Below are 12,982 nucleotides of genomic sequence, written 5' to 3'. Positions count from 1 at the left end.
GTAGCGAGAGAGAGAGAGAGATCTATATTTATAGGAGTAACTTAAAATATCTGAAACTCTCAAATGTTGATGTCATTATTGTCAAAACCTAAAAATCATTGTGCATGCTCTGTGTATGACACTGAGCATGCAGAACTTAAACATTATTTTTTGCAAGGGGCAAGCTGCGACCCCATACCCCCTGCTAAATATATATACTAACTCTGAGATCACACAATCCCCAGGGAAGAGACACGTTTCCCTACCCAGGGGATTTTCGATCTCTCAGACCTGTCAACCATCTGTTTTGGTGACCAAATTGAGTAGACAAAAGACATGCCGAATTTGAAGAGTTTTGAAGAAATTAAGTGTTCTCATATATATATATATATATATATATATATATATATATATATATATATATATATATATATATATATATATATATATATGTATATATATATATAGGTCCACTTCTTAATTTTGAAATATCACAATCTCAAGATTCATAATATCGAAACCAGAATCTCGAGGTTGTGAAACTCGAAATTAAGAAATAAAAAAAAAACATTCCCCCTGCAGCTACTACACCCCCTGCAATCTAACTATACTAAGTCCGAGATCACTGTACAGTGAAGAGAATGTTAATGCACATCGCTATACAGTGCGGAATGGGACATTACCATTCTCTTCACTGTAGTGCCATCTCAAAGTTAGTATATTTAAGTTGCAGGGTTGGGGGGTGCAGGGGGGACTTGCCCCCCCTGCAAAAACATGGTTTTAGCAGTTGTCATGTTCTTTTTTTTTATTTTTTAATTTCGAGATTTCACAACCTTGAGATTCTGGGTATGATATTATGAATCTCGAGACTGTGATCTTTTGAAATTAAGAAGTGGACCCTTATATATATATATATATATATATATGTATATATATATAATATATATATTTTTTAAATATATATATATATATATATATATATATATATATATATATATATATATATATGTGTGTGTGTGTGTGTGTGTGGATATACTTAAAATGAAATAATGCTAATAATAATGCATTCAAAGCATCTAGGCTAAATCTTTAAACAGAAAATATTGATGGAAGTTGAGAATATCCAAAACCAATGTTTTTGCAGGGTGTCAAGTCCCTCTGCATTCCTCATATGGGAGGATGCAGCTCCTCAGTAGTTAAATATGACAACGACAAGATCGGACTACAGTGGGGAAGGGGATGCATCCTTCCCTGATATAAGTTTTGATGACGTTTTGTGTTTAGATATATTTGGGTGATTCTTCCTCTTGCCAAGTGTCACTTTTAGTGTTGATATTATTAGCATTAGCTCAGTTTAATGAAACTCATTATATATAGATATATCCTTTTGGGTGATTGCGGTGATGCAGCAGTTAGCGTTGTCACCTCACAGCAAGAGGTTCTCCAGTTTGATTCTTGGCTAGAGAGCCTTCAGTGCAGAGTCTGCATGTTCTCCCCGAGGTCAAGTGAGTTTTAAAGACATGCAGGTAGGTGTGTGTGTGTGTGTGTGTGTGTGTGTGTGTGTGTGTGTGTGTGTGCCTTCTGTGAAGGTTGGGTGTTAGGCTGACAACTTGACACCGTAAAAGCTTCACTGCCAACCAATCTGCGGACCAGTGATCCACTGTGGCGACCCCTAACCAAGAAAAGCCAAAAGACATTTCTTGCTTTGACATATAGACATATCCTTCTACATGTATGTAATATATAGTGATATATTCATATATTCATCTACATATATATATATATATATATATATATAAAAAACGTATAGAAATACATATTCATCTTGATACGTGAGTGTGTGTGTGTGTTTGTGTATGTGTGTACATGTGTGTGTGTGTGTGTGTGTGTGTGTGTGTGTGTGTGTGTGTGTGTGTGTGTGTGTGTGCATGTGCGCATGTATGGTGCGTACGTAGGTAGACAGAAAGAAAGACAGACAGATAGATAGAGAGACATGGGAAATGTTACTTTAACTGACTTTCATTAAAGTCGACATCTGTTTTGTCAAAACTCTCTGACTGACGAAACAGTCCACAAATGTGCAGGATATCTACATTACCAGGGTTGGAAAGTAAGGGAATATGTCCTTTTAGCCAGTAATGTGTGATCCTGTAGTTAGAATATATAATTAGCAGGGGATGTAGGGTGGTGGGGGGTGGCCTCACTGCAAAAAAACACTGCTTTATTGTTGCATGCACCAAGGCTATATATTGGATGCTCAATGACTTGTCAAAATTAGCAACATCGACTTTTAGATGTTTAGATAAAGTACACCCATATACATATATATATATATATATATATATATATATATATATATATATATGGGTCTACCTTCACCCGATGAAATGATGTTTCAGCGAAAAGTAATTCGGTGAGCTCTATTTCACAAAAGTGCATTTCTGCCGAAATCCACTTTTGCGAAATGTCATCTAAGTGAACAGCAATGGGGGCTGTTGCTTAGATCGTGGCATAGTGGGGATAAGGGAATATTCCCTTTTCCCCACTTTAGTGCGATCTTGGAGTGAGAATATAAAAGTAGTGGGGCATGGGGCATGCAGGAGGGCTTGCCCCCCTGCATAAATATGGTTAGTGTTGTGTTTTTTTTTAATTTTGTTTTTTTTATTTTGTATTCGTTTAATTTGTTTTTCGCAAAAGTACATTTCGTCAAAAGTGCACTTTCACAAATAACAGCTCGCCTTTTCACATTTTGTTGAAATGTAATTTCGATGGGTGAAAGTAGACCCATACAGATATATATATATATATATATATATATATATATAGATCTAGGATAATTTATAAAAAGTTCAATAGTCTGAATCCACAAGCACTTTCACCGAAAAAGCGCTTTCGTTAAAAAAAAAAAAAAAACAATAAATCTACTTTTATGCAGGGGGACAAGCCCCCCTGAACCCCCATGTGGGGTGCTGTGCCCCTCACACCTCCGCAACTCCCTCTAGCTGCAGGCATACTTCCGCGAAAGTGCTTTTTCGGTAAAAAGCACTTTTGCGGAAGTATGCCCGGCTATTTGTGCTTTGGTGAAAAGTTCCTTCGGTGATCAGTACCGATCCCATATATATTTATATATATATATATATATATATATATATATATATATATATATATATATATATATATATATATATATATATGTAGGTGTTAGTGACCCAGATGAATTAGTGTTAAGTTGACAACTGCCTAGTTGACTACATATGGTTGACAAGTAAACTGATGGACAGTTGTGCGAGTTCACACAAATCCAGAAGTTGGGAAATTTGCTATTAGCCCATGTTAGTGCATTCTCAGAGTTACTATATATGATAAGATGAAGGTGTGGGGGTGAAGGGGGGCTTAACCCAGGCAAAAAATTATGTTTTATTTCATTTTTAAAAGTAAAAGATTGTCTTGTTTCTCACTGTATGTATACTGACTTGTCATCTTCTGGGTTTTTGACTATATGCAGTTGATGTTCTTGAAGTTGATTTGGGTGCTTTCTCTTTTTAGTGGTACACCCATATACCACTATTATTGAAATATTTATAAACATATATATATATAAATATATATATATATATATATATAGAGAGAGAGAGATGAGATAGATATATAGATATATTTGTGTATATATATATATATATATATATATATATATATATATAGTGGAAGGAGGACATAATGGTTAAGGTGTTTACATGCACGCACAAACACACACACACACACACACACACACACACACACACACACACACACACACACACACACACACACACACACAGATATATATATATATATATAGATAGATAGATATAGATACATATAATATGGTATCATAGCATTAAGTCTCCCATCAACAAACATGTAGAAGCTAAGTTAAGTGGAGTATCTAGCAGAAAAGGCAAACAATTATTACTCATGCCCTGTTAAGTAGAAGTACTCCTATCCGTTACCAGTGTTGAAGTAAAGTCTGTATCACATATTTGCCAGTTACTGCTGAGACAGAGCTGAAGAAAGTGTCCTTTTCAGCAAACACTTACCGTGACTTTGCAAGGCAATATATTATTTGGTGCCTACATTCCAACAGACCGCAGCTAGTTTTATCTTCATTGCATTACTTGACAATCAAAAAATGAATCACTTCATTGGAACAACATCACAGCACAGCATTGAGAATGATATTTTAATCGATAAATTCAGCCTATCAGTCCTGCAGCAGGTTAAGTAATGAAAGGCACAGATAACAGCAGTTTTAACCAGCAAGCAATAAAGCAAATGCTTCAGCATGACATATAGATATAAATTAGATATTCTTCTTTTAAATACAAAGTAAAAAATGGTACAGCATGTGAGTTATGGGAGAAAAGCTGGCGATATCAGCATGATTAATGTGTGAAGAAAGAAATGATGGGTGCACAGTTCAAGTCAAGATTTAAATGAAGCTGATAGAGTGATATATGGACTGAAGTACAAATCAAAAAGCATGTTTATTCACTGAGGAAACTGGTTAATGGAGACTGCCAGCACATTGCCATGGAAACACCAACTACTGGCACTGCACTGCCTCATACCTTATCCAATACATTCCCGGTTGTTGGTAGTAGTCCAAAGAACCTGATCTCCTGATGGTAAACCCGAGGTCCAGCTGAGCAGAGAGAAATGGGCAACTCAGTGGATCAACATTGTGCTCAGTGTATTTTACCCATAAGACTCCAGACCATAGTAGCTACTGAATTAATACTACAAGGTCACAGTTTCAACATAACATCCCAAATCTCAGTACACTGCTATTTTGGGAAGTTAAACAAAAGGCTATATATAGCTGACAAAGTAAAATGTCTAATTTTTCAAGGTAAAAATGTCACAGAACAAGCAGCGTAAAATTAGTCAAAATGGTGTTCAGATGCAAGAGTAACAACAGCATATCACTCACACATTGGTGTTATTATAATTGTAAATGAAATTATTACCACAAAGCAATACTTGAGTAGCATTTTTCACAATACTGAAGAAAACAGAATATTAAAGATAGTTTTAAAGCTAGCTGCTAAAAAAATTAAACTGCAGAATACAAATTGTGTTGCTGTTGTGTATAACGAATTTACAACAGCTAGACTAAAAAAGATAGTTTATGACATCAGTATATAAACAGTATATTCCTTAACTAATTTATAATTATGACAGCCACAGTTTGTTTAGAGTCAGGCAACTGTATCCCTCCCTAAATATTTGTTGCAGATTGACTGAGTTTATATGAGGATGGCGCAGTGGTGCATCGGTAGCGTTGTCACCTCACTGCAAGAGGTTCTCCAGTTAATTTCTCAGCTGGGGTGCCTTCTGTGCAGAGTCTGCATGCCCTCCCTGCGTTCAGGTGGGTGTTCTCCAGTTTCCTCTCACGTTACAAAGACAATGCATCTAGAGTGTTTCTCCCCAGGCCTCTGCTGAAAACTGCCTTTGTTTCAAGTTGTACTTTCCTGGTTAACAAATGTTAAATAAAATAAATAAAAATATGGATAAAATATTTTGGAGATAGACCAAAAAATCTTTCTGAGAGAGGAACCCTGATTTGGTTCTAAATATTAAACAAAACACAGTTTTTGGGCTAATATAATATACATCCTAAGGACAGTAACTTTGGGATTTGAACTGCTAACCTGAAAATCTTGATTAGAATCTTAAATTATATCACCTGCATATTAGGATTACCACCTGTTCCTCTTTACACAGTGCAGTCTTTATTTGGGTAGTTGTGTCTTGCAAAAAAAACAAGGAAAAATAATAATGTCCAGAGACTTTGGGGCAAAAGGTATTTCCTAAATTTCCCTTAATACTTAAATAAATCAAGTATTTTACATCTAAAACTTTTTAATGCTATATGAAACATCATAATTAATTTAAATTCTACAAGAGTAAACTTTTATTTAGTCAAAAATGTGAAATCTAGTCCTCTGTACTAGTTGTGGGCATAGTTTGTCTTGCTAAATATAATATTTCCATAAAACAATGTTGCACTTTGGGCATTTGAAAATGTGGCAACCCCACTGCATATAGAATGGCCGAAAATAGTTCACCATTTATATGTATGGCTTTTTAAGCAAACCAGATAACTAAATGTCTGTGCACCTTCTCAAAATGTAGGGCAGTCTTTGTTAAGGAATGTTCATTTTTTTCCAGACAAGGTTGACATTTTATACTTTCGGTGCTTTTCATGTCTGTGATCATTTATTCGCATTTTGAACTGGCTTGCCTAGTGCAGGTAAATAAAGATCACTACCTAATCAAGAAACATGACCTAAAGAGTACAACTGTGCAAAGATGCACAGTTTTACTGACATGCATTTAAACGGGGAGCTGCAGGTCATGGTTAGCAAATGTTTGAAAACTTATTATTGAACAGTAAGTATAAACATTAGTGAACCTCCATTAGGGTCTAGAAATTTTAAATTAGAATCCTAAACATACATCTTCCTAACACGTTTCAAATGCAAAATGGAATAAATTTACTCATAATCTGACTTAAAGATCGGAAGTGAAGAATTGTGCTCCAGTTAATTTGGGGGCATATAATTATCACGTATATTTTTCTTTATTCATTTTTTATTTGTGCATGTGCCTATATAAATATATCTTTCTACATATGAATATGTGCATTGTGTTGATAATCTAAAATAGTGATCCTCTAAACTGCTCTTAGATGTGAGTATAGAGTGTATGTGTGTGTGTGTGTGTGTGTGTGTGTGTGTGTGTGTGTGTGTGTGTGTGTGTGTGTGTGTGTGTGTGTGTGTGTGTGTGCAAGCACAGGCTTGTGTGCAGAAGGAATAGTTCTTAACTGTCTCCGATTTCTTCCTCATAATTTAGTCTGTTTCTTGTATAATTTGTGGTTTTCTTGTTAAATGTTGTGGACTCTAGTTATTAAATAATGACAAACATGCAAATTTCAGATTTCATAGAAAACGCATGCTAACACAAAACCTGTTATATAAAAGACCACTATTTAAACATCTGCTCCTAATTTCATGTCTTTGTTTCTGATTCTTGAGCTAAGAACTTGGGAGGATGTGAGGGTGCAGTAGATTGCACTGTATGGTCCTCACAATAGTGAGCTGAAATACACTGTGTGTGTGTGTGTGTGTGTGTGTGTGTGTGTGTGTGTGTGTGTGTGTGTGTGTGTGTGTGTGTGTGTAAATACTTCCTGCAACCCACAATTGTTATGTTGTGAAGGAAGGGATTGCTTATAGTAAACAAGAGCATCATATTATGAACCATATTCTTTGGGTACAGTGCTTGGTTTCCTTGCTTTATTGACTGTTGATAGCATGTTTATTATTTGGCTGTGAATAAATTGGACAGCTTGAAGAATATGAATTTAATGTTAATATTTTAACTATGAATATATTTTTAATTTAGCTTGTTTCTTTGCTGGAACTATAATGTGAAATGCACTGTGTTGGGCAACAACAGTCTGTCTGGTGTTTACTGCAGATTAGTAATGCTATGAGCTGTGAATGAGCTGCTTCTATAGTGAAATATTTGATTCCCTCAGCTTATGCTTTGTTACTGTATGACTCTGACCAAACCCATTCACCAGACAATGCTCTTGGGTTGCTCTTATAGTTTAATGGGTTGCCAGATGCATTCTCAATGACTGTGAGTTTCAGGGGAGGAGAAGTTGACTGCTGCTCATGCTAAATTTGTTATCAACATGACAGTGGTTTGTTTTGTTTTCTTTAGCAATTATCTGTCAGCATTTTGCTGTATAATCTGAAATTAAAAATAAATTAAATCAAAATCCCTGTGATCATTGTAAAAATAAATAAAAATAAAACAGTATGCACACTGACAGGTTTGAACTGTGTTTTAGAGCAACTGGGAAGAGACAGCCAAGAAATGGGATATTGTTGTGGCCTGTGGAGTTGGGAAAGATCCATTACCCTGCCTACTGAAACCTAGTAAACTTTGAGTTGACACACATTGTTTGATGAGATGAAAAACAAATGAAATAAATTACATAACAATGACTGTTCCTTCGGCTTTTCCCGGTTAGGAGTCGCCACAGCGGAACCCTGGTCTGCTAATGATTGGCAGTAGATTTTCATGGTGCCGAGGTGCCAACTCAATGCCCAACCTTCAACGAAGGCACACCCATTCATGCATGTCTTTCGAATGCCACTCGACCGTTAGGAGGACATGCAGACGCCACACAGAAGGTGTTCCAGCCGAGAATCGAACGGGAGAGCCTCTCTACCTGTGGCACCTTAACAATTACATTTAGCACAAGTATTGTTATGTAAATAATTACATAACAATACTTGTGCTAAATGTAATTGTTAAGGTGCCACAGGTAGAGACTGCTGATGAAACAAAGCAAAGTGTTATTGAGTCACAGGCATGTCTATTGGTTCTAAGTAGGCTACAGAAGGGTAAAGCTGAAACATTACCTCTAGGATTCATACAAAGGCTCACTGCTGGTTGGCCAGTCAGTGAGACAGTGAGAAAATGTGATTCAGAGACAGCTATGACTGCAGTGAGAAAGACCTTGTTATCAGCCCATTAGCATCTCTCTGAATCACACAGTAGCATTGTCTCACTCACACACACACACACACACACACACACACACACACACACACACACACACACACACACACACACACACACACAGATAACAACCCCGCATCCTCACATCTTCTCTGAACTTACCTGCACCATGAGTGAATAGACAACCTCTGTGTTTTTATGGTACTCACTTTTTCCTTCAGAAGTAAAATCAAGAACCACTAGCATTTTCATGGGAAGGCACATGCCAACTTAACATTTGCCACTCCCCTGGACTGCCACATTTACAAAAAGCTCTGTCTGTTAGACCACCCACTATGTTGAGAACCCTTGTGAGGGGAAAATCTTAGTGGTAGGGAAGTTTAAGAATCAGAAAAGCCTTGTGCCATGCAAAAAAAACTTACAAGCTAAAGCTTCCCCATGGAACTAAGACTGTTTGAATCTCAGGACAAATGCACATAAAACACAAAATGAAATCAGCAGGATGCTGACAACAAAGAAGAAAGAAAGTGCCACTATTACACAGCAAAGTGATGCTGAGAGTCAAAATGTATTTCAAACTGATGCTGAAACATTAAGCAGTGTGGTTACTAAACTGGGTATGGCAGAAAACACAGTTTTGGCTTTAATACAACATGTGACAGAACTCAGTGGGCAGTAACAAGAAAACCTGGTTATAATAAATAGTGTGGCTGAAAAACTAAATTCTATGTAACTTAGAAGCAAAACAGAAATGTTGCTTGATTTTGCGAGAAAAAAAAGTCAATCTGAAATCTATGCGGCTGTTAACAGCTTACAAAGTGATAAAGGGAAAATATGGCAAGAAATGCAAACTGACTTTGGGTTACTAAATTCACTAAATGGGGGATACCAGAAATGCAAAATGAAGCTCTGGGTTTATTATTGGGACTACAGAATTCAAGGATGTTGAAATTATCTTTGATCTGGTTTATGATTTGGTAATGTGACAAAAAATGTACCTCTTTCAGGGAGAAAATCCTGGAAATGTTACAGGTTATAGAAAATACTTTGACCAAACAACCACTAAGGAATACTGTTGTGGAAAAAGTTTATACAAATGGAAGCACAGCATAAAGGTGAGCTGTTAAACACAGAAAGCATGGTGGGTGATTCTAAAAAATGGTCAGAAATGCTAAATGTTGACTTTAAGCAGTTGGAACGTAAAACAAGTGAGTCAGAAGTCTTGCTCAAAATAATGTGATTCAGATATGCATAAGCAAACAGATATTGTTACAAAAAGCCTGTCTGAGCTTACTAAAGAAGATTGGGACATAAAGAAAATTGTGGTTCAAATGGAGTCTGAACTACAATGGGTAAAAGAAACCTTGACTTTGAAGGAACTGCCCTGGGTGAAAAAAATAACTCACAATATAAGGGTGCTGGAAACACAGCCTGTGCATTTACCAGGTGCAAAGTCTATAAACACTAGGATATCTAAGTTGCATCAGTTTATGTCTTAAACAAAGGTGTCTGAGAAAAATGATGTCATGGAGGGGAGCGAGAATAAAACACAATTGTGCGTGTGTTTCGGCACTCAGTTTCACTTGCAAAAACACGTTGCCATTGACTTTGAAATCAGAAGTAAGTGATGCCAAACACGGAGCTAGAAACTATCTTTCTTAAGCTACACTTGTTCTTTGCTTGACATTATAAGGACACAGCGTGCTGCTTGTTTCTACATCACTAGCACTTTGTTGTCTTACCTGGGATTGATCACACAAATGCAGCAACTGGAACAGAATTTGGTAGATGTAAAGAGGCAAAGGCATCATTCCCTGGAGAACATAAAAGACCACTGAAAATATTTGAAACTGTTAAAGCAGTGACTAACATACAGATGTTACAGTAATGTTTGGACGATGTGAAGAAATTATTGAATCCACACAGAACTGTCAGAATTCTGATTGTAGGGTGTATTATGACCCAAGAAATCACTTAGAACAGAAATGCTAGACAAGTGAATAGGTACTGTGAAGGGAATAAGGAAATTATTTGGAACTGTTAGAACAAGGACTGAACGATGCAAAGGATCACTGAATCCACCTAAAAGTATAAGAATATTGTGTGGATGATGTGAAGGGATTGCTGAAACCACCTAGAACTGCTAGACTATGGACTGAACGATGCAAAGGATCACTGAATCCACCTAAAAGTATAAGAATATTGTGTGGATGATGTGAAGGGATTGCTGAAACCACCTAGAACTGCTAGACTATGGACTGAATGATGTAAAGGGATCACTGACTCCACCTAGAACTGTTAGGATAGTGACTGGATGATGTGACGGGATCACTGAATCCACCTAGAACTGTTAGAATAGTGACTGGATGATGTGAAGGGATCACTGAAACCATCTAGAACTGCTAGACTAGGGACTGAATGATGTAAAGGGATCACTGAATCCACCTAGAACTGTTAGAATAGTGACTGGATGATGTGAAGGTATCACTGAATCCACCTAGAACTGTTATAGTGACTGGATGACATGAAGGGATCGCTGAAACCATCTAGAACTGCTAGACTAGGGACTGGATGATGTAAAGGGATAACTGAATCCATCTAGAACTGTTAGAATAGTGACTGGATGATGTGAAGGGATCACTGAATCCACCTAGAACTGTTAGAATAGTGACTGGATGATGTGAAGGGATCACTGAATCCACCTAGAACTGTTAGAATAGTGACTGGATGATGTGAAGGGATCACTGAATCCACCTGGAACTGTTAGAATAGTGACTGGATGATGTGAAGGGATCACTGAATCCACCTAGAACTGTTAGAATAGTGACTGGATGATGCAAAGGGATCACTGAATTCATTTAGAACTGTTAGAATAGTGACTGGATGATGTGAAGGGATCACTGAATCCACCTAGAACTGTTAGAATAGTGACTGGATGATGTGAAGGGATCACTGAATCCATCCAGAACTGTTAGAATAGTGACTGGATGATGTGAATGGATCACTGAATCCAACTAGAACTGCTCGTACATGTGGCCAAGACATATGGCATCATCTAAGAAACAGACTTTGTGTATTGAGGCAACTCAGTTTCACTGCATGCTACGATTTGAATAACAACTAGACAGCGAGACACAGACTTTAAGTGGATGAATAGAAATTGGTGTTTCTCAGTTTCACTTGCACTGTTACTCACTGTACACCTGGTTTAGGTTGTGGTTGCCTTTTTTACTGATGTACATAGCAGTGAAATCATGAACTGAAATTCTGAGTGGAGCAGTACACAATGCCACTGCTTATTTATTTCTATTTTTTTTTAGCTAATTTTAGACTCATTTACAATTACTCACTTTTGGGACTCTGATTAAGGTATAATAAAATGTAAGTTTATGGTTTCTTCTGTAACAAATCTGTTGCTTTTACATGTGTAGGTACTGATGCAAGTAAACCTAGGGTTTATCAGGTCTGCCCAAATGGCGTCCACAACCTATACAGCAACCCAACCCCCTCCTGTATGAACTGCATCTTTATTGCCGCATGACCTATGACCTCTGCCACTGCCTTGCATTTCACTGTTACATGCATTAGCACATTCTAGGGCCCGACCAAATGTTCTCTGAAGCAGTAATGAATGCCTTCGATTACCTCCATTTTTTTACTATGCTCACTCCTGTTTCCCAGTTTGCCCTCATGTATGGCCATAATATCCACCCTTTGACTGATTTCTTCTTCAATACAATGCAACACATTTCATGATTCCTTCAGTTTATGTATCCTAGGTGGGAAGTGAGTGGACAACCTCAGAAACACTGATAAAGGAAGGATATGTAATCTATGATATGTGTGTTTGTGTACAATTTTTTTTTATTTATTACTATTTGTCAGCTGAGTAAGTGGGCTAGTCCATGGACCCTTTTCTGCCAGGATCTGCTTTGGGACTCAGAGACAGTGCTTTGGGATCACGTAAAGTACTTACTACAGGTAGGTTAAATTTTACGCAACTGTGGAAAAAGTGATTCAGAGATAACTTTAGCCACAATGAGGAAAACCTCTTTATCGGCAAATGTGCATGTCTCTGAATCACTCTTTTTTTACAATTTTTGCTAAAAGCACTTTTCAGTGGTAATATCCACTGGTGGCCCATGCATTGTGTTGGCACATGCACCCCCCCCCCCGGCACATTTGCAGTCAGACATTCAAGCACAGACAAACACACACAGACATTCCAACACTCACACAGCCATCCACTCAACATTCACTACCCACTCAAATGACTTATGGATAGAGTCAATTCACTCACTTACATGGTTCTACACACACACACACACACACACACACACACACACACACACACACACGCGCACATAAACACACACACACACACACACACACACACACACACACACACACACACACACACACACACACA

At 37.3% G+C, this 12,982-nt stretch overlaps 1 protein-coding gene across 5 annotated transcripts in view; it reads right to left on the bottom strand.

Annotated features, from left to right (window-relative positions):
- Positions 1-12,982, bottom strand: part of DCLK1 (doublecortin like kinase 1) — a 2,564,464-nt gene that overhangs the window by 136,228 nt on the left and 2,415,254 nt on the right. For 2 of the 5 annotated variants that reach the window (XM_044073374.1, XM_044073373.1), the window contains exon 17: positions 4,587-4,660. The exons of the other annotated variants lie outside the window; for them this stretch is intronic. In XM_044073374.1, coding sequence (XP_043929309.1) covers positions 4,587-4,660 — 74 coding nt within the window. The remainder of the gene's footprint in view (positions 1-4,586; positions 4,661-12,982) is intronic. 5 annotated transcript variants of the gene reach the window in all.

The sequence above is a fragment of the Protopterus annectens genome, chromosome 5.part1, assembly GCF_019279795.1.
Source record: "Protopterus annectens isolate FY-2018-M chromosome 5.part1, PAN1.0, whole genome shotgun sequence".
NCBI classification, from domain to species: Eukaryota; Metazoa; Chordata; order Ceratodontiformes; family Protopteridae; genus Protopterus; species Protopterus annectens.
The sequence above is the reverse complement of the archived record's forward strand: the minus strand, read 5'-3'. Positions and strand labels throughout refer to the sequence as shown.